Here is a 23,254-nt window from a genome sequence, read left to right on the forward strand (position 1 = left end):
CCGATATGGCTCGAACGTCTACGAAACGTGTACCACTACCGTCGACCCCGAAGCCTTCGGATTCGTCAAGTCCGAAGGTGCAAGTACCAACCATGTACGACGACCGTCGCCGAAGACCCGTGTAACGTGAACGTGAACGACTACTGTCGCGAGTACCTCTACGTCGTCATGTACCCCTACTTCCACTACCGCCACGAGAACAACTACTTCCTCTATGACTCGAACCGCTCGAGAATGCTCCCTTGGAAGGTATAACCCCGAGACGACGCCCGTGAACGAATGTTGTGTGATGTATGAGTTGAACCGCGTGTTTGCACCGTTTGCGTTTGTTCGTTGCGATGCTCCTCTTTTGCCATGCCACCATCTTGTGGGAACCCGGTATCCGGGATCACCCCACCTTCTATCGCATGTCACGCTCTCGTCACTTTTCCTTTTGCACCGGTATCTCCATGAGCTATCGGAACCGGAATGTTGTCGTGGCATCATTTTCGTTATCTTTGCCGTGGCACCCTTTTTGTTCCGCCATGGTGACCAAATGCTTCATAACATGCTCATGTCAACATTTTCATAAAAACGCTTAAAATTGCATGAACTTGTTCATGTCATCTGCATCATGATAACAACAATTAAAAATATTTAAATTGTTGTTTGTATTAATTTGCTATATGCATATGGGGATTTACCGGATTTGTCATTTGCTATATCCGGCCCCATTTAAATTGTTTAGATAGACAATCCCTTTATGTTTCACCTCTTGACATGCTTAACAACATTTAATATTGTTGGGTACATAAACGAGAGAGAACTAAATAATTGATGTGGTGTTCCATCAATATACAACCCGTTGCATATTGAGCTCCACTTAATTTGTAGTATTGTTTGTGCATTTTGCCATGCCCTGCATATTTAAACCGGACATGCATCATACTTGTTTGTGCATCATGCCATGTTTATGTGATGGTTGTTTACTAGGTTGTTTGCTCTTTTCCGGTGTTGCTTCTTCGGGTTGGTTCCGGTAACGTCGTGTTTGTGAGGATCCATTCGACTACGTCCGTTTGTCTTCTTCATGGACTCGTTCTTCTTCCTTGCGGGATTTCAGGCAAGATGATCATACCCTCGAAATCACTACTATCTTTGCTTTGCTAGATGCTCACTCTTTTGCTATGCCTATGCTGCGATACCTACCACTTGCTTGTCATGCCTCCCATATTGTTGAACCAAGCCTCTAACCCACCTTGTCCCAGCAAACCGTTGTTTGGCCATGTTACTGCTTCGCTCAGCCCCTCTTATAGCGTTGTTAGTTGCAGGTGAAGATTGAAGTCTGTTCCTTGTTGGAACATGGAGATGTTGATCCTTGTTGGAACATGTTTACTTGTTGGGATATCACTATATATCTTATTTAATTAATGCATCTATATACTTGGTAAAGTGTGGAAGGCTCGGCCTTATGCCTGGTGTTTTGTTCCACTGTTGCCGCCCTAGTTTCCGTCATATCGGTGTTATGTTCCCGGATTTTGCGTTCCTTACGTGGTTGGGTTATAATGGGAACCCCTTGACAGTTTGCTTTGAATAAAACTCCTCCAACAAGGCCCAACCTTGGTTTTAACATTTGCCACCTAGCCTTTTTTCCCCTTGGGAGTCGCACATCCCGAGGGTCATCTTATTTTAACCCCCCCGGGCCAGTGCTTGTCTAAGTGTTGGTCCAAACTAGAGCCACTTGCGGCGCCACCTCGGGGAAACTTGAGGGCTGGTTTTAGCTGTACGTAGTGTTCATTCGGTGTTGCCCTGAGAACGAGATATGTGCAGCTCCTATCAGGATGTCGGCGCATCGGGCGGTCTTGCTGGACTTGTTTTACCATTGTCGAGGATGTCTTGTTGTACCGGGATACCGAGTCTGATCGGAATATCTCGGGAGGAGGTCTATTCCTTCGTTGACCGTGAGAGCTTGTCATGGGCTAAGTTGGGACACCCCTGCAGGGATTTGAACTTTCGAAAGCCGTGCCCGCGGTTATGGGCACATGGGAATTTATTAATGTCCGGTTGTAGAAAACCTGAACTTGACCTTAATTAAAATACATCAACCGTGTGTGTTACCGTGATGGTTTCTTTCCGGCGGAGTCCGGGAAGTGAACACGGTGTTGGAGTTATACTTGACGTAGGTTGTTCTAGGATCACTTCTTGATCATACTTTTATCGACCGTGCTTTGCCTTCTCTTCTCGCTCTCATTTGCGTATGATAGCCACCATATATGCTAGTCGCTTGCTGCAGCTCCACCTCATACCTTTACCTTACCCATAAGCTTAAATAGTCTTGATCGCGAGGGTGCGAGATTGCTGAGTCCCTGTGACTCACAGATACTTCCAAAACCAGCTTGCAGGTGCCGATGAGTCCGTGCAGATGACGCAACCAAGCTCAGGAGGAGCTCGATGAAGATCTTGTCCTTTGTTTGTTTCGTTTTAGTTGATCAGTAGTGGAGCCCAGTTGGGGTCAATCGGGGACCTTGTCGCATTTGGGTTTCTTCTTTTATTTTGATTCCGTAGTCGGACCATGAGTGTATTTGGATGATGTAATGTTTATTCATGTAATTGTGTGAAGTGGCGATTGTAAGCCAACTATATATCTCTTTCCATTATGTATTACATGGGTTGTGTGAAGATTACCTCACTTGCGACATATGCCTTCAATGCGATTATGTCTCTAAGTTGTGCCTCGACACGTGGGAGCTATAGTCGCATCGAGGGTGTTACAAGTTGGTATCAGAGCCTTCCCCGACCTTAGGAGCCCCACTGCTTGATCGAATTAGCGGACGAGTTGAGTCTAGAAAAATGTTTTGAGTCATTTAGGTATTATATTTATATATCGGAGAGTTTAGGAATTCTTTTTACTTCCCAGTCTCCTCATCGCTCTGGTAAGGCATCCTGACGTAGAGTTTTGACTCTTCTCTTCTCAAATTTCACTAATTTTTTTTAGGATCACGCGGGTATCTTGGAATTGTTCCGATGGTTTTATGACAAGAACATTGTCTTGGTGCCTCCTGTCAGGGGTTTAGTGGAAGTGTCCCGGGGAGTTGAGCTCTAAGGTGTTGTCGTCATAATTTTATCGTTGCAATTCTGGAATACCTGAATTTTAGCACGCTGACATCGAAAATCTCTTTTATGCTGTTTGTTGGTGAGATAACCTCGACGCCACCCAGTACTGGGGCGGGAGTTCGGGAGTATTGCCATAACTTGTATAACGGATGCTTTTCGAAGGTTGAGGTAGATGGTTTCCGAAGGTTTCTTGGTTATGTGTTGAAGGATGGATACAGCTGGATGTAGGATTTGCTAGTTTTGGGTGAGATATTATGCTTCCCCTGTATCCCCAACACCTGATTGCATAACCGGAAAGGTTCGGGAGTTTCATAGGTGGGAATTCAAGTAGCTCTTAGGACATCTTTCCGACGGATATATGATATGAAATTGGGGTTCGACGTCTAGTGGTCCGCCTATTCACGGTCGGTTTTACAGTGGTCTCGTTGGGTCTTAAAGAATCCTTGGCTATGCCGACTCGGGGACGCTTCGTATGTCATGTGCACTGCCTTGTACATGATGGTGCTGTACGATCGAGCCCGTGTAGGCCCCACCACGAAAACTTCGGACGAAATCTCTATCATATGTTTGTTCTGGCTTATTCTGCAAGCCAACCCTTTGTTTTGTTTTGAGTTGTGGTATTCGAGTTGCTTCGAAGTCAAATGTTGATTCCATACCTTTTCCAAATGTTGTTCTCATATTCCTATGTGAATACTAATCATTCTCGATCATCGAGATTGTTTTTGTCAATCCTTTTTTAACCGGTGTGCTTCTCTTCAAGTGGATCCAATTATTTCAACAACCGCAAGATCAAGTATCCGTTCTTCTCAACGTTGTTTGTTTCATCCATCCCAAGTTGTCTTTGTTGTCCCGCCCTCCCACCCTTGTTTCGTCAAGGACTCAGATTTCTTAATCAAGTATCATCTTATTGATATGAAGACTCCCCATTCTTTCCCGTCAATGTTCTTACCCGGTGATTTTCATGAAGATCCTAATGGAGCTTCAAGTTCATCATTCTCCATTCTTTCCTTCTACGGTGGAGTTAATTCAAGCTTTCGGTGTTGATCATATTCTTTTCCGTATTTCAAATGCCTTCTCATGCCGGTGCACCTCACATTTAGTCATTTCTCGCTATTCATTTGTTTCGGAGTGCTGATAATATCTAAGAGGATTTGTGTCTCCATTATCATTCCGTCCAAGATATTTTGAGGTTGTTATCTCTTTCAGGCCATTTTATTTAACCGGTGCAATCTCTCTTTTAAATCGTTCTACGGTGTTTCTTTTGAGTGGGCCCTAACCCACAGGTGTTTTTCCAGGATCTTACCTGACTCTTCTTATTTTCCCGGAGCTACCATCAAATTCTTTTCGAAGTTTGACGTAAGAATGAATTGTCATTAGTCAAATGTCTTTCTGCAAGATCTTTCAAATTCTTTTCATTGTTGGTTCAACCTTTCTAATTTTTCATTCTGGAGTGCCTCAACAATTCATGGTGGTGTTTCTCGAAGGCATTCTCAGATTTTGAAGACCGAAGAAGAGTTTTCCCTCCATATCTTATCTATTCTCTCAAAGATTCATGGTGCTAGCTTGTTGCCATCCTCTCATAATTGTTTAGATTGTGAGTATTCTTTTCACCTATCCGGAGCATTTCATGAGTTGTTTCCATTTCTTTACTCCGAAGGCCATTGTTCTCCAAATCTTACCGATGCATCGGTCAGGTGATCTCTAATCGGCTCGTGATCTCTTCGTTCTCATGTATCTAAATCCTCTCAAGCATCTTCGTTCATTTTATAATTCTTCCCAGTGTTTCTTTATCTTCTCTTTGTTCATAACCAATTCTTACGGTGGTTCTTCCAGGTTTCTCTTCCTTATCAATTTATTCGTTGTCAATCCTACCGGTGGTTCAAAGAAGACCTTCCCAAGTTGGCGACATATATCTCTTAATCCTTGCTACGAGAATAAGTAGTGTGCCAAATCCGTTGATTGCCATCAATTTAATTGGTGAAGGACAAGCATAACATAATTCTTATTCTTGTTCATTCAAGTGATTAAATCTTTATTCCGGAGGCCCTTCAAATTCTCGGTTTCAGTTGTTTTATCTTCTCTTTTGGCCCGGAGTTCCAAGCTCTAATTATCACGGAGATCCATCTAAATCATTGCAAGGGTTCACCTTGTGTTTTCAATTTCTCTTTCTTTTTATGCTTTTGTTACCGGAGTTTCTTCATGGAGGCTATACTTGATGGTTCATCAAGGATTTATATCCCCTCTCCAAGAGTTCATTGAGATTCTTTTCTGAGGAGCTCAAGCATTCTTCATCTTGCATTCCGGAGTGCAATTCTTTCTTCCGTATCATTGGAGATGGTATTATGTCATTCTTGATAATTTGAATTCATGTTTCTTGATTCACATGTTGTTATGAATGAGATATTTCAAATCCATCAATCTCGTCATTGGAGTTATCTTGGATTATATTTCACCTTAAGCCTTCCCTAAGGATGGTTGTTATTATGGTGCTTATAAATGACCCAAGTTATTCACCTATCCTCCCGGTGATTTAAACTTCTCATCTCCTTGTTGTTATCAATAGGATATATCGTTCCTGTTAGTGGCAGAATTTCACCTAATAGTTTTGAGATGTTCTCCATAAGCCCACTACAACCCTGTTCTTTTCGTTGTTGGGTTTTTTTTTCAACAACTCCGTTCGACCCTTCTCCTAAGGATGCCTTCTCAAGCTCTTTTGGCAGAAGTTAGCATTTTCTCGTCATTTCTCCTATTTAAATTATCCATATTCTATTCTTTCGTTCCGGAGGCATTGTGATGTCGCTCTCTTCGACCCATCATCTTGTTTTGCCAAGATCATGTTCAATTCCTTCCATTTCCAACCGGAGTGTTGACGTAATTGATCTTTATCGTTCCTTGTACTTCTCGTTTTCTACCGGAGTGCTTGCATGTACTTCTTGTTCATTGCAACCCTTTTTCTCATGTCTTTCAACCTACAGGGTTCACATGATGTTCCTTGTTCATTTTTCCTAACGGAGTGTTTTCCACTTCGTTCATCTTCAATGTATTCTTTTCTTTCAATTTGTTCAACCTCGCAAGGTTCTTTGGTTTCACTCGTTTGTCAAAGAAGCAACTTAGTTTTACCTCTTCTCTGTCTCTTCCGTTTTCTCTCCGGTGCCATTCTAGATCTCGGGACGAGATCCTCTCGGAGTAGTGGAGTGTTGTAACGCCCCAAGACCGGAGCTTCAGTTGCCTTCCGGGGTTTCCAGGTTTCGCCGTGTGTTTCATTTATGTCTGCCCTTTTATTTTTGCATTGCGTCATGTCATCATGCCATCATCTCATAAATCTTTTGCAACTCAACTAAATAAATTGCATGGGTCTTTGATCCATTTAAATCGAGGGAATTCACTTGTGATATCTCTTTATAACATATTAAAGCCTCTCAATATTATTAGAGAGCTATAATAAAAATATTCCATTCTTTTGGAATTAACCAAAACACACTCGAAAAATCCCCACTCCCTTTCTACTTCAAGTTTGATCCCTAAACTTTGCCAACATTTCTTTTCCCATTTATCGAGGCTCCCCCTAAATTCTCAACATTTTTGGACTCTTCTAAATCCTAGTCCTTGTTCAAACCTTTTAAATTAAATTCAAATGACTTTGAATTTAATTCTTGCAATCTTGCCCACTCCATTTTCTTGGGTCAAGCTCATTTTTGTGAGTCCGGGAAAATTATCCGCGTGCCCAAATTCTTTTCCTAACCCTCTCTTTCTTTACTTCTCTTTAATGTTTTCCTGTTAAAGGAAAAATTAAGAGGGGGATAGAGTAGCCCAGCACAGCAGGCCACTTGGGCCTCCTACATGAGCAGCCTCCAAGGCCCATTTGCTCCCGCGCCGGCCCATTAGCTCAACCAGGCCCAGCCATCCCCGCGGCCACCTAGGCCAAGACGCACCTAACCTCTAACCCTAGCCGCCAGGGAGCCGACCCCCTCCTCTCGATCTCTCCCTCGCGCTTCCCCTCAGCGCCGTCATCTCTCTCGATCCCCCTCGTCCTCCTCCCGACCGCGCCGCCAGGGGAAGCCGCGGCTCAACCCCAATCCTCCTCTACCCCACGCCGGAGTCCCACCTCGCCGGAGCACAGGACCTCCTCTGCCGCCGCGCCATGGATGGCTGCAGCTCAAGCCGCGTCCTCGCCGGGACTCTCGCGCGCCCGAGCTCCATTCTGCGTGCCCGCCTCCTCGTCCTCGTGGCCGAAGCAGCCGAACAGGAGGCCTTGTGCCTGAGCCTCCTCGCTCTCCTCATCGACCCAGGGAGAGGAGCTCCTCTCGAAACCCTTTCTCGTCATCGCCGATCGGCGCCGTCGGAGCAACCCGCCGCCTTGGACGCCCGACCTCGCTGCCGTTCTAGAGCTCGTCCGCCTCCCCATACCGCCACCTTGGCCTCGGATCCGGCGGGATCTCGTCCGGTCGCCCCCACCGTCAAGTCCATCGCCGGAGCCGCCGTCCTCTGCCACACCATCGCCGCCTGTTCTGCCCGTCCCTGCATCGGACCCCGACGAGCTGGCTGCCCCGTTGGCCTTGCTGCCTTTGTCGTGGCCAGGTCAACACAGACACCCGGAGTCCATCTTTGGTTGCACGCCAAGTACCACGACATACGGCGCCCGAACAACCACCGAACCGGAAACGCCAAGTACCCCTACGCACGAGGACGCCAAGTCCGTTTCAGGATTCGTCAAGTACCACTACCGATATGGCTCGAACGTCTACGAAACATGTACCACTACCGTCGACCCCGAAGCCCTCGGATTCGTCAAGTCTGAAGGTGCAAGTACCACTCCGAACCATGTACGACGACTGTCGCCGAAGACCCGTGTAACGTGAACGTGAACGACTACCGTCGCGAGTACCTCTACATCGTCATGTACCCCTACTTCCACTACCGCCACGAGAACAACTACTTCCTCTATGACTCGAACCGCTCGAGAATGCTCCCTTGGAAGGTATAACCCCGAGACAACGCCCATGAACGAATGTTGTGTGATGTATGAGTTGAACCGCGTGTTTGCACCGTTTGCGTTTGTTCGTTGCGATGCTCCTCTTTTGCCATGCCACCATCTTGTGGGAACCCGGTATCCGGGATCACCCCACCTTCTATCGCATGTCACGCTCTCGTCACTTTTCCTTTTGCACCGGTATCTCCATGAGCTATCGGAACCGGAATGTTGTTGTGGCATCATTTTCGTTATCTTTGCCGTGGCACCCTTTTTGTTCCGCCACGGTGACCAAATGCTTCATAACATGCTCATGTCAACATTTTCATAAAAACGCTTAAAATTGCATGAACTTGTTCATGTCATCTGCATCATGATAACAACAATTAAAAATATTTAAATTGTTGTTTGTATTAATTTGCTATATGCATATGGGGATTTACCGGATTTGTCATTTGCTATATCCGGCCCCATTTAAATTGTTTAGATAGACAATCCCTTTATGTTTCACCACTTGACATGCTTAACAACATTTAATATTGTTGGGTATATAAACGAGAGAGAACTAAATAATTGATGTGGTGTTCCGTCAATATACAACCCGTTGCATATTGAGCTCCACTTAATTTGTAGTATTGTTTGTGCATTTTGCCATGCCCTACATATTTAAACCGGACATGCATCATACTTGTTTGTGCATCATGCCATGTTTATGTGATGGTTGTTTACTAGGTTGTTTGCTCTTTTTCGGTGTTGCTTCTTCGGGTTGGTTCCGGTAACGTCGTGTTTGTGAGGATCCGTTCGATTACGTCCGTTTGTCTTCTTCATGGACTCGTTCTTCTTCCTTGCGGGATTTCAGGCAAGATGATCATACCCTCGAAATCACTACTATCTTTGCTTTGCTAGATGCTCGCTCTTTTGCTATGCCTATGCTGCGATACCTACCACTTGCTTGTCATGCCTCCCATATTGTTGAACCAAACCTCTAACCCACCTTGTCCCAGCAAACCATTGTTTGGCTATGTTACCGCTTAGCTCAGCCCCTCTTATAGCGTTGTTAGTTGTAGGTGAAGATTGAAGTCTGTTCCTTGTTGGAACATGGAGATGTTGATCCTTGTTGGAACATGTTTACTTGTTGGGATATCACTATATATCTTATTTAATTAATGCATCTATATACTTGGTAAAGTGTGGAAGGCTCGGCCTTATGCCTGGTGTTTTGTTCCACTGTTGTCGCCCTAGTTTCCGTCATATCGGTGTTATGTTCTCGGATTTTGCGTTCCTTACGCGGTTGGGTTATAATGGGAACCCCTTGATAGTTCGCTTTGAATAAAACTCCTCCAGCAAGGCCCAACCTTGGTTTTAACATTTGCCACCTAGCCTTTTTTTCCCTTGGGAGTCGCACATCCCGAGGGTCATCCTATTTTAACCCCCCCGGGCCAGTGCTTGTCTAAGTGTTGGTCCAAACTAGAGCCACTTGCGGCGCCACCTCGGGGAAACTTGAGGGCTGGTTTTAGCTGTACGTAGTGTTCATCCGGTGTTGCCCTGAGAACGAGATATGTGCAGCTCCTATCAGGATGTCGGCGCATCGGGCGGTCTTGCTGGACTTGTTTTACCATTGTCGAGGATGTCTTGTTGTACCGGGATACCGAGTCTGATCGGAATATCTCGGGAGGAGGTCTATTCCTTCGTTGACCGTGAGAGCTTGTCATGGGCTAAGTTGGGACACCCCTGCAGGGATTTGAACTTTTGAAAGCCGTGCCCGCGGTTATAGGCAGATGGGAATTTGTTAATGTCCGGATGTAGAAAACCTGAACTTGACCTTAATTAAAATACATCAACCGCGTGTGTTACCGTGATGGTCTCTTTCCGACGGAGTCCGGGAAGTGAAAATGGTGTTGGAGTTATGCTTGACGTAGGTTGTTCTAGGATCACTTCTTGATCATACTTTTATCGACCGTGCTTTGCCTTCTCTTCTCGCTCTCATTTGCGTATGATAGCCACCATATATGCTAGTCGCTTGCCGCAGCTCCACCTCATACCTTTACCTTACCCATAAGCTTAAATAGTCTTAATCGCGAGGGTGCGAGATTGCTGAGTCCCCGTGGCTCACAGATACTTCCAAAACCAGCTTGCAGGTGCCGATGAGTCCGTGCAGATGACGCAACCAAGCTCAGGAGGAGCTCGAGGAAGATCTTTTCCTTTGTTTGTTTCATTTTAGTTGATCAGTAATGGAGCCCAGTTGGGGTCGATCGGGGACCTTGTCGCATTTGGGGTTCTTCTTTTATTTTGATTCCGTAGTCGGACCATGAGTGTATTTGGATGATGTAATGTTTATTCATGTAATTGTGTGAAGTGGCGATTGTAAGCCAACTATGTATCTCTTTCCATTATGTATTACATGGGTTGTGTGAAGATTACCTCACTTGCGACATATGCTTTCAATGCGATTATGTCTCTAAGTTGTGCCTCGACACGTGGGAGCTATAGTCGCATCGAGGGTGTTACAAGTTGGTATCAGAGCCTTCCCCGACCTTAGGAGCCCCACTGCTTGATCGAATTAGCGGACGAGTTGAGTCTAGAAAAATGTTTTGAGTCATTTAGGTATTATATTTATATATCGGAGAGTTTAGGAATTCTTTTTATTTCCCAGTCTCCTCATTGCTCTGGTAAGGCATCCTGACGTAGAGTTTTGACTCTTCTCTTCTCAAATTTCACTATTTTTTTTTAGGATCACGCGGGTATCTTGGAATTGTTCCGATGGTTTTATGATGAGAACATTGTCTTGGTGCCTCTTGTCAGGGGTTTAGTGGAAGTGTCCCGGGGAGTTGAGCTCTGAGGTGTTGTCGTCATAATTTTATAGTTGCAATTCTGGAATACCTGAGTTTTAGCACGCTGACATTGAAAATCTCTTTTATGCAGTTCGTTGGTGAGATAACCTCGACGCCACCCAGTACTGGGGCGGGAGTTCGGGAGTATTGCCATAACTTGTATAACGGATGCTTTTCGAAGGTTGAGGTAGATGGTTTCCGAAGGTTTCTTGGTTATGTGTTGAAGGATGGATACAGCTGGATGTAGGATTTGCTAGTTTTGGGTGAGATATTATGCTTCCCCTGTATCCCCAACACCTGATTGCATAACCGGAAAGGTTCGGGAGTTTCATAGGTGGGAATTCAAGTAGCTCTTAGGACATCTTTCCAACGGATATATGATATGAAATTGGGGTTCGACGTCTAGTGGTCCGCCTATTCACGGTCGGTTTTACACTGGTCTCGTTGTGTCTTAAAGAGTCCTTGGCTATGCCGACTCGGGGACGCTTCGTATGTCATGTGCACTGCCTTGTACATGATGGTGTTGTACGATCAAGCCCGTGTAGGCCCCACCACGAAAACTTCGGACGAAATCTCTATCATATGTTTGTTCTGGCTTATTCTGCAAGCCAACCCTTTTGTTTTGTTTTGAGTTGTGGTATTCGAGTTGCTTCGAAGTCAAATGTTGATTCCATACCTTTCCCAAATGTTGTTCTCATATTCCTATGTGAATACTAATCCTTCTCGATCATCGAGATTGTTTTTGTCAATCCTTTTTTAACCGGTGTGCTTCTCTTCAAGTGGATCCGATTATTTCAACAACCGCAAGATCAAGTATCAGTTCTTCTCAACGTTGTTTGTTTCATCCATCCCAAGTTGTCTTTGTTGTCCCGCCCTCCCACCCTTGTTTCGTCAAGGACTCAGATTTCTTAATCAAGTATCATCTTATTGATATGAAGACTCCCCATTCTTTCCCGTCAATGTTCTTACCCGGTGATTTTCATGAAGATCCTAATGGAGCTTCAAGTTCATCATTCTCCATTCTTTCCTTCTACGGTGGAGTTAATTCAAGCTTTCGGTGTTGATCATATTCTTTTCCGTATTTCAAATGCCTTCTCATGCCGGTGCACCTCACATTTAGTCATTTCTTGCTATTCATTTGTTCCGGAGTGCTGATAATATCTAAGAGGATTTGTGTCTCCATTATCATTCCGTCCAAGATATTTTGAGGTTGTTATCTCTTTCAGGCCATTTTATTTAACCGGTGCAATCTCTCTTTTAAATCGTTCTACGGTGTTTCTTTTGAGTGGGCCCTAACCCACAGGTGTTTTTCCAGGATCTTACCTGACTCTTCTTATTTTCCCGGAGCTACCATCAAATTCTTTTCGAAGTTTGACGTAAGAATGAATTGTCATTAGTCAAATGTCTTTCTGCAAGATCTTTCAAATTCTTTTCATTGTTGGTTCAACCTTTCTAATTTTTCATTCTGGAGTGCCTCAACAATTCATGGTGGTGTTTCTCGAAGGCATTCTCAGATTTTGAAGACCGAAGAAGAGTTTTCCTTCCATATCTTATCTGTTCTCTCAAAGATTCATGGTGCTAGCTTGTTGCCATCCTCTCATAATTGTTTAGATTGTGAGTATTCTTTTCACCTATCCGGAGCATTTCATGAGTTGTTTCCATTTCTTTACTCCGAAGGCCATTGTTCTCCAAATCTTACCGGTGCATCGTTCAGGTGATCTCTAATCGGCTCGTGATCTCTTTGTTCTCATGTATCTAAATCCTCTCAAGCATCTTCGTTCATTTTATAATTCTTCCCAATGTTTCTTTATCTTCTCTTTGTTCATAACCAATTCTTACGGTGGTTCTTCCAGGTTTCTCTTCCTTATCAATTTATTCGTTGTCAATCCTACTGGTGGTTCAAAGAAGACCTTCCCAAGTTGGCGACATATATCTCTTAATCCTTGCTACGAGAATAAGTAGTGTGCCAAATCCATTGATTGCCATCAATTTAATTGGTGAAGGACAAGCATAACATAATTCTTATTCTTGTTCATTCAAGTGATTAAATCTTTATTCCGGAGGCCCTTCAAATTCTCGGTTTCAGTTGTTTTATCTTCTCTTTTGGCCCGGAGTTCCAAGCTCTAATTATCACGGAGATCCATCTAAATCATTGCAAGGGTTCACCTTGTGTTTTCAATTTCTCTTTCTTTTTATGCTTTTGTTACCGGAGTTTCTTCATGGAGGCTATACTTGATGGTTCATCAAGGATTTATATCCCCTCTCCAAGAGTTCATTGAGATTCTTTTCTGAGGAGCTCAAGCATTCTTCATCTTGCATTCCGGAGTGCAATTCTTTCTTCCGTATCATTGGAGATGGTATTATGTCATTCTTGATAATTTGAATTCATGTTTCTTGATTCACATGTTGTTATGAATGAGATATTTCAAATCCATCAATCTCGTCATTGGAGTTATCTTGGGTTATATTTCACCTTAAGCCTTCCCTAAGGATGGTTGTTATTATGGTGCTTATAAATGACCCAAGTTATTCACCTATCCTCCCGGTGATTTAAACTTCTCATCTCCTTGTTGTTATCAATAGGATATATCGTTCCTGTTAGTGGCAGAATTTCACCTAATAGTTTTGAGATGTTCTCCATAAGCCCACTACAACCCTGTTCTTTTCGTTGTTGGGTTTTTTTTTTCAACAACTCCGTTCGACCCTTCTCCTAAGGATGCATTCTCAAGCTCTTTTGGCAGAAGTTGGCATTTTCTCGTCATTTCTCCTATTTCAATTATCCATATTCTATTCTTTCGTTCCGGAGGCATTGTGATGTCGCTCTCTTCGACCCATCATCTTGTTTTGCCAAGATCATGTTCAATTCCTTCCATTTCCAACCGGAGTGTTGACGTAATTGATCTTTATCGTTCCTTGTACTTCTCGTTTTCTACCGGAGTGCTTGCATGTACTTCTTGTTCATTGCAACCCTTTTTCTCATGTCTTTCAACCTACAGGGTTCACATGATGTTCCTTGTTCCTTTTTCCTAACGGAGTGTTTTCCACTTCATTCATCTTCAATGTATTCTTTTCTTTCAATTTGTTCAACCTCGCAAGGTTCTTTGGTTTCACTCGTTTGTCAAAGAAGCAACTTAGTTTTACCTCTTCTCTGTCTCTTCCGTTTTCTCTCCGGTGCCATTCTAGATCTCGGGACGAGATCCTCTCGTAGTGGTGGAGTGTTGTAACGCCCCAAGACCGAAGCTTCAGTTGCCTTCCGGGGTTTCCAGGTTTCGCCGTGTGTTTCACTTATGTCTGCCCTTTTATTTTTGCATTGCGTTATGTCATCATGCCATCATCTCATAAATCTTTTGCAACTCAACTAAATAAATTGCATGGGTCTTTGGTCCATTTAAATCGAGGGAATTCACTTGTGATATCTCTTTATAACATATTAAAGCCTCTCAATATTATTAGAGAGCTATAATAAAAATATTCCATTCTTTTGGAATTAACCAAAACACACTCGAAAAATCCCCACTCCCTTTCTACTTCAAGTTTGGTCCCTAAACTTTGCCAACATTTCTTTTCCCATTTATCGAGGCTCCTCCTAAATTCTCAACATTTTTGGACTCTTCTAAATCCTAGTCCTTGTTCAAACCTTTTAAATTAAATTCAAATGACTTTGAATTTAATTCTTGCAATCTTGCCCACTCCATTTTCTTGGGTCAAGCTCATTTTTGTGAGTCTGGGAAAATTATCTGCGTGCCCAAATTCTTTTCCTAACCCTCTCTTTCTTTACTTCTCTTCAATGTTTTCCTGTTAAAGGAAAAATTAAGAGGGGGATAGAGTAGCCCAGCACAACAGGCCACTTGGGCCTCCTACATGAGCAGCCTCCAAGGCCCATTTGCTCCCGCGCCGGCCCATTAGCTCAACCAGGCCTAGCCATCCCCGCGGCCACCTAGGCCCAGCCGCACCTAACCTCTAACCCTAGCCGCCAGGGAGCCGACCCCCTCCTCTCGATCTCTCCCTCGCGCTTCCCCTCAGCGCCGTCATCTCTCTCGATCCCCCTCGTCCTCCTCCCGACCGCGCCGCCAGGGGAAGCCGCGGCTCAACCCCAATCCTCCTCCACCCCACGCTGGAGTCCCACCTCGCCGGAGCACAGGACCTCCTCTGCTGCCGCGCCATGGATGGCTGCAGCTCAAGCCGCGTCCTCGCTGGGACTCTCGCGCGCCCGAGCTCCATTCTGCGTGCCCGCCTCCTCGTCCTCGTGGCCGAAGCAGCCGAACAGGAGGCCTTGTGCCTGAGCCTCCTCGCTCTCCTCATCGACCCAGGGAGAGGAGCTCCTCCCGAAACCCTTTCTCATCATCGCCGATCGGCGCCGTCGAAGCAACCCGCCGCCTTGGACGCCCGACCTCGCTGCCGTTCTAGAGCTCGTCCGCCTCCCCATACCGCCACCCTGGCCTCGGATCCGGCGGGATCTCGTCCGGTCGCCCCCGCCGTCAAGTCCATCGCCGGAGCCGCCGTCCTCTGCCACACCATCACCGCCTGTTCTGCCCGTCCCTGCATCGGACCCCGACGAGCTGGCTGCCCCGTTGGCCTTGCTGCCTTTGTCGTGGCCAGGTCAACACAGACACCCGGAGTCCATCTTTGGTTGCATGCCAAGTACCACGACATACGGCGCCCGAACGACCACCGAACCGGAAACGCCAAGTACCCCTTCGCGCGAGGACGCCAAGTCCGTTTCGGGATTCGTCAAGTACCGCTACCGATATGGCTCGAACGTCTACGAAACGTGTACCACTACCGTCGACCCCGAAGCCCTCGTATTCGTCAAGTCCGAAGGTGCAAGTACCACTTCGAACCATGTACGACGACCGTCGCCGAAGACCCGTGTAACGTGAACGTGAACGACTACCGTCGCGAGTACCTCTACGTCGTCATGTACCCCTACTTCCACTACCGCCACGAGAACAACTACTTCCTCTATGACTCGAACCGCTCAAGAATGCTCCATTGGAAGGTATAACCCCGAGACGACGCCCGTGAACGAATGTTGTGTGATGTATGAGTTGAACCGCGTGTTTGCATCGTTTGCGTTTGTTCGTTGCGATGCTCCTCTTTTGCCATGCCACCATCTTGTGGGAACCCGGTATCCGGGATCACCCCACCTTCTATCGCATGTCACGCTCTCGTCACTTTTCCTTTTGCACCGGTATCTCCATGAGCTATCGGAACCGGAATGTTGTCGTGGCATCATTTTTGTTATCTTTGCCGTGGCACCCTTTTCGTTCCGCCATGGTGACCAAATGCTTCATAACATGCTCATGTCAACATTTTCATAAAAACGCTTAAAATTGCATGAACTTGTTCATGTCATGTGCATCATGATAACAACAATTAAAAATATTTAAATTGTTGTTTGTATTAATTTGCTATATGCATATGGGGATTTACCGGATTTGTCATTTGCTATATCCGGCCCCATTTAAATTGTTTAGATAGACAATCCCTTTATGTTTCACCTCTTGACATGCTTAACAACATTTAATATTGTTGAGTACATAAACGAGAGAGAACTAAATAATTGATGTGGTGTTCCGTCAATATACAACCCATTGCATATTGAGCTCCACTTAATTTGTAGTATTGTTTGTGCATTTTGCCATGCCCTGCATATTTAAACCGGACATGCATCATACTTGTTTGTGCATCATGCCATGTTTATGTGATGGTTGTTTACTAGGTTGTTTGCTCTTTTCCGGTGTTGCTTCTTCGGGTTGGTTCCGGTAACGTCGTGTTTGTGAGGATCCGTTCGACTACGTCCGTTTGTTTTCTTCATGGACTCGTTCTTCTTCCTTGCGGGATTTCAGGCAAGATGATCATACCCTCGAAATCACTACTATCTTTGCTTTGCTAGATGCTCGCTCTTTTGCTATGCCTATGCTGCGATACCTACCACTTGCTTGTCATGCCTCCCATATTGTTGAACCAAGCCTCTAACCCACCTTGTCCCAGCAAACCGTTGTTTGGCTATGTTATCGCTTCGCTCAGCCCCTCTTATAGTGTTGTTAGTTGCAGGTGAAGATTTAAGTCTGTTCCTTGTTGGAACATGGAGATGTTGATCCTTGTTGGAACATGTTTACTTGTTGGGATATCACTATATATCTTATTTAATTAATGCATCTATATAATTGGTAAAGTGTGGAAGGCTCGGCCTTATGCCTGGTGTTTTGTTCCACTCTTGCCGCCCTAGTTTCCGTCATATCGGTGTTATGTTCCCGGATTTTGCGTTCCTTACGCGGTTGGGTTATAATGGGAACCCCTTGACAGTTCGCTTTGAATAAAACTCCTCCAGCAAGGCCCAACCTTGGTTTTAAAATTTGCCACCTAGCCTTTTTTTTCCCTTGGGAGTCGCGCATCCTGAGGGTCATCTTATTTTAACCCCCCCGGGCTAGTGCTTGTCTAAGTGTTGGTCCAAACTAGAGCCACTTGCGGCGCCACCTCGGGGAAACTTGAGGGCTGGTTTTGTACGTAGTGTTCATCCGGTGTTGCCCTGAGAACGAGATATGTGCAGCTCCTATCAGGATGTCGGCGCATCGGGCGGTCTTGCTGGACCTGTTTTACCATTGTCGAGGATGTCTTGTTGTACCGGGATACCGAGTCTGATCAGAATATCTCGGGAGGAGGTCTATTCCTTCGTTGACCGTGAGAGCTTGTCATGGGCTAAGTTGGGACACCCCTGCAGGGATTTGAACTTTCGAAAGCCGTGCCCGCGGTTATAGGCAGATGGGAATTTGTTAATGTCCGGTTGTAGAAAACCTGAACTTGACCTTAATTAAAATACATCAACCGCGTGTGTTACCGTGATAGACTCTTTCCGGCGAATTCCGGGAAGTGAACACGGTGTTGGCGTTATGCTTGACGTAGGTTGTTCTAGGATCACTTCTTGATCATACTTTTATCGACCGTGCTTTGCCTTCTCTTCTCGCTCTCATTTGCGTATGATAGCCACCATATATGCTAGTCGCTTGCTGCAGCTCCACCTTATACCTTTACCTTACCCATAAGCTTAAATAGTCTTGATCGCGAGGGTGCGAGATTGCTGAGTCCCTGTGGCTCACAGATACTTCCAAAACCAGCTTGCAGGTGCCGATGAGTCCGTGCAGATGATGCAACCAAGCTCAGGAGGAGCTCGATGAAGATCTTGTCCTTTGTTTGTTTCGTTTTAGTTGATCAGTAGTGGAGCCCCGTTGGGGTCGATCGGGGACCTTGTCGCATTTGGGGTTCTTCTTTTATTTTGGTTCCGTAGTCGGACCATGAGTGTATTTGGATGATGTAATGTTTATTCATGTAATTATGTGAAGTGGCGATTGTAAGCCAACTATGTATCTCTTTCCATTATGTATTACATGGGTTGTGTGAAGATTACCTCACTTGCGACATATGCCTTCAATGCGATTATGTCTCTAAGTTGTGCGTCGACACGTGGGAGCTATAGTCGCATCGAGGGTGTTACACTACACATCTAAAGGAAAAAAAGAAAGTGATATTTTGGTTCATGTCGAGATTCTTATGGAACGGATTTTTTTTGCGAAGGAAAATATTCCCCAGGAATTTGACAAGCTAAATCCTTTGGCCCAAAGGGCCTTTGTGGAAAAAATCCTTAGGATTCAAAGCCTCCAATATTCCTATTTCTAGCAATTGTTTTCTTTTTCTTACAAAAGTGTGTGCCGGCACGAGGCTAAAATGTCTCCATCGCCTTTGTGGTGTGAGTCCATATTATATTCTGTAGCTGAATGAGATTGTTTTGTATAAGCTCAAGTACACAGAACTTTAATTTGGTGCATACTGAGCTCACTTATCGAGGTTGATTTCCATTTTGTGAGGGAACTGTTGCACAGAACCTACTACAAATCAAGTTCATCCCTTCGAAGGATCAACATGCTGACATCTTTACCAAGCCACTGTCACTTCCCTCGTTTGAAGTCTGTCGGCGTGATCTTAACCTTCTTGACACCGGTTAAGATTGAGGGAGGGTGTTAGACTCCATATCGTATACGAATAGGTTTAGACATGTCGTATCTACCATGTAATTCTAATGGTCCTTGTTATATATATGAGACAGAGGTGCACCCTATACGTGCGTGCTATTGCTGTACCTCTCTGAAACTCTAGCTCTTAGACCGATCTCTTTAGGTTGGTCAGATTTCAGATTATTGTAACCGCAACTCAAATATTATCAACCATTAGCATCCATCATGCCTACCAGATCATATGTTTGATACCGACCTTACTAAATAAACAGAACAGAAATATACTCCCATCTCAGAGACATGCTGCCATACCATTTCCACATTAATTTTCGGACACCGGAATTGTATTGCTGCTAAAGAGAAGTATGTGAAGCAGTACTCCAACATACCTATTGGGAGAAACTCTTATCTTAACAAGCGCTGTGTAACATGACTTCCTTCCAACTGCTTAGACAAGGCCAGCTGCAGGTTCCGAACAAAAGTATCAGCACCATGACCACCAAAGTGAACCTGCAGCAACGAAGCCACTAGGATGCACCGGACGCTTGTCTTGGATCCATCATAACCAGATCAATATCATATAAAGAAAATACAAAGGAATAGCTAAAGCACAATTACTTCAATATCCCAGCTTAATTAGCTTACAAAAGGCGCCACATATGATGGATGTTCTCCTAGAATCCCATGAGGGGCTTTGCCGTATCTTGATCATCGGGAAACAACAAAAGAACATTTCTCTCAAACTTTAGCAATCACTGATCTCTTTTTAAGATAAGAAAGTGATTTGTGAAAGAACACCCCCTGTAGGCTCATCACATGAATAGTTCCATCAAGTCTCTTCGATCGATTGGTGCTGCAGCTCACTGGCATATAAGCGTAAACAAAGCAAAGCTGCTGCTGAGAGGCTACTGCGCAACCAATATTTTCGACACCGATGAAGGAATCTCACACACATATCTAGACTCGCCATTACATATACTTCGATTTTCTTTATAAAAAAGAGAGGTTTTCCCTCTGATTAATCATGTGATACACTCTAGTACCACAAAATACAGTAGTAGTTAAACTGCAAATCCGATAGTACATGACTGACGACGGTACAACCTTGTCGGAACGGAACACACAATAAGATTAACCGGCAATAGCTGCAGCTGCAACGCCACCGACGAGTAGTAGCTAGTAAGTGCAGCAAGCAGCTAGGTTCGTAGGCGGTTGATGGACCTATGGGTTGTAGTAGACGATCTTGATCTCGGTGACGCCGTGGCAGTTGCCGCCGGGGACGGAGTGCTCGAAGCAGTGGTTGCCGGTGTCGCACCCGGCGGTGGGGCAGTGGCCCTGCAGCGGGCTGCCGTGCGGGGTGACGGAGACGCGGACAGACATGCTCGCCTGGTCGGTGCTCACCTCGTAGTACGCCCCGCCCTCGTGGTCTATGTGGAACTTGGCCACGGCGGCGCCCTGCGCCGAGACGCTCCCCGTCCACGCGCACACGTCGAACGACTCGTGCTTCCCGCTGGGGAGCAGCCAGCCGTTGGGGAAGAGCTCCTTGCTGTTGGAGCGCGCCTCGATGCCCAGGGTCAGGTCGTGGCCGCACAGGTTCTGCACCGTCACCTTGTGGCCGTTGCAGGAGCCTTCGCCGACGGCCGGCATGGGCGTTGCCGCGGACAGAGCCACGAGCAGCAGCAGGGCCAGGGGCTTGGAGGACACCATCGCCATGGCTTGGAGGATTAGGGTGTCGAGGAAGGAGAAGAGGAGCTGGCACGCACTGGTTTGGATTGAGGTTTATGGCTGTTGTGGGGGTATTTATAGGTTAATTAATTAGGGCTTTGGCACCAAGGTTCGCTCATTCATTTTGGACGCCACAAGTTTGGCGCCGATCGATTTTCGTTCGCGGCGTGGCGTGTTCTGGTATTCAACCAAACACGCCTAATTTTACGTCGTGTAGAGAAGAAGACTGCTCATCGGCTGTTATCCGTGCACTGAGACGGAGCATGAAGCATCTATCCGTACGTAAAGCCGACCAGCACGGCACGAGCTTTGCCTCCCCAAGAAACAGGACGCATAGGACACGGCCTAGTGCAGGGCAGGTTTGCGACCCCATGGTACGTAGCTTTTGTTTACCGATCGATCCTTTGCCTGAACACATGAGCTGCCTATAAGAGCTTAGGGAATTTGGGCCGTTTGGTCCTTTGCCTGATGCGACGTTGACCGTCTGATTCGGGCTCCGGTGATTCCTGGCTGTTACATCAAAAGTTCAAAATTAGTAGATGGAGCAACGAATAGTGTTTTTCTTTTCACCTTAGGATTTTTTTTGAACGTGTGGCACACTCTATTCAACTCAAATAAGAGATATATCCGAAACAAGTTCAACTAGAATAAACTGTGGAGGATCGTTATCCCACGAGATTACAAAATTAGACTTGTAATAACATCTAGCTATCTTGGGTGTGTTTGGTTCCTAGGCAAAAGCCGTTTTTGCCTTGCTAAGCTAGGCTACCCGTTTGGTAACAAAAATATGGACGCTGCTACACAGCGCCCACGCGCTATGCGTGCGCATCTCGTGGCCACCAGTTAAGGAAAGTCCTCCTCTCAGTCCTCGCCCATGTGCTTCAAAAAAGGTAGGTTCCCTTCCCCCTGTCGTTGCCGCGTCCTGACAACCAACGCCCCCGGACGAGACTTGCCTGCTCTCCCAGCGTGCGCCCATCCGTGCTCCCGCATACGTGGCATGGTTTGATTGGAACAAAATAAGGCCCGGCCTCACCCCTTTAAAATCAGGGAGGGAGATGATTAGATTAGAAAGAAAAAAGAGAAAAAGACAGCCGTAGGATGGAGTGGGTGCACGGATGAGAGCATGGGGAGGGAGCAGACAAGCCGGATCCAACGCCCCCTCTACCTCACGTGACTTCCCCCCCACCCCCTCTCCCAACCCACCACCACAAAACCCCATGCCCCACCTGATCAACACCTGTCACACAACAGCCAAAAAACAGAGTAAAAGAAGGCGAACATCAAAGCGAAAAATCCTGGGAATTTTTTTGAAAAAGACAATTGTGTCTGCAACTCTTTCTTGTTGGTCAGGCAAAAATCTGGAAATTGTAGGCAAAAAAATTGCCAGAGCTGGGCAAATTTCTCCCGTGTGAAGAACAAAAGGTAACAGGCTGTTCCAATTTTGTTTTCTCCACGATCTTCGTTCTAGAACTTGTGGATTTCCCTGTCTGTACCTACCCCCCTGATCTACTACTTGCAGAAATTGCCCCCTGTACCGGATTGTTTCAGAACCTAGCATGTATCATGCCCCTATTCTTGCATCTCCCTTCACACGTGTAGATCTTGGATGCTACATAAAATGGCTGCTGACTCTTGAATTGTATCTTGTCTATCGCCCTGCACCTTGTTTCTGCAAAACAAAAAAGAAGCATATTTGTGTTAGTAAACTGGTCAAATAAGCTATTGTAGTTGCTTACAAAACAAGCTAGTAGTAAAGTATAGTTGCTTACAAAAACACAAGGTAGGCAGGAAAAAAGCCTGAAAAACCAGTAGTAGAAAAAGATGTTGCATCCCCCCCCATATGAGGTTGTTCATTAAGTTTGCTGTGCTCTGGTGATTTGTTGCAAAAAAGTGCCCCTATTCATTCAGTTTTGCTTGCATGATGGAAGGGGGAAAATGCTAAAAAAGTGTTTCATTTACATTATGTATTAAATGCATATTGCTGGCATTAATCTCAATGAGGTCCCTGATAAGTTTCATGGTTGTGATAGTGGCCCTCCATACTGCACACAGGCACAAACTGAAAGAGTCCCTATTTCTATTGAGGGTGCCAGCGAGTCGCCGGAATTAGGAGCTGCTCCTGTCCAGGATGGCATGGTGTGAATTTTCGTGTTGCAGCAACTGCTGCAACATGCTATGTTTTTAAGGCGACGCTTCGCTCTAAGGTGCTGGGGGGCGCCTCGACGCCTAGGCGACGCCTAGGCGCCAAAAGCGGACATATTTGCAAAGCGCTGGGGGGCGCCTTGGCACCTAGGTGTCGCCTAAGCGTCGCCTTATAGACGCCTTAAAAACATAGGCTACAGGAGACTTCCAAGGGTGTTGTGGGGTGTCTGCAGCTGACTAGGTCGGCGGGTTAGGCAACCTAGCACCAGGTGGTGGGCGAGTTCATTTCGGCCGGCTTAGGCGATTTCTCACGGGGTGTGGGCTGTGTGTAGGCGAGTAGGTCGGCAGGTTAGGCGACCTAGCACCGGGTGATGGGTGAGTTCATTTCGGCCGCTTAGGCGATTTTTCAAGGGGTGTGGGTGTGTGTGTAGGCGAGTAGGTCGGCAGGTTAGGCGACCTAGCACCGGGTGGTGGGCGAGTTCATT

General features: G+C 45.8%; 1 protein-coding gene across 1 annotated transcript; it reads right to left on the reverse strand.

The window, feature by feature from the left end:
* Positions 1-19,871: 19,871 nt before the first annotated feature.
* On the reverse strand, positions 19,872-20,670 carry LOC123129968 (uncharacterized). The gene has a single exon (XM_044549922.1). The coding sequence runs from the start codon at positions 20,613-20,615 to the stop codon at positions 20,124-20,126; it is 492 nt and encodes a 163-aa protein (XP_044405857.1). The 5' UTR covers positions 20,616-20,670; the 3' UTR covers positions 19,872-20,123.
* Positions 20,671-23,254: the final 2,584 nt, after the last annotated feature.

The sequence above is a fragment of the Triticum aestivum genome, chromosome 6A, assembly GCF_018294505.1.
Source record: "Triticum aestivum cultivar Chinese Spring chromosome 6A, IWGSC CS RefSeq v2.1, whole genome shotgun sequence".
In the NCBI taxonomy this organism is placed as follows: Eukaryota; Viridiplantae; Streptophyta; class Magnoliopsida; order Poales; family Poaceae; genus Triticum; species Triticum aestivum.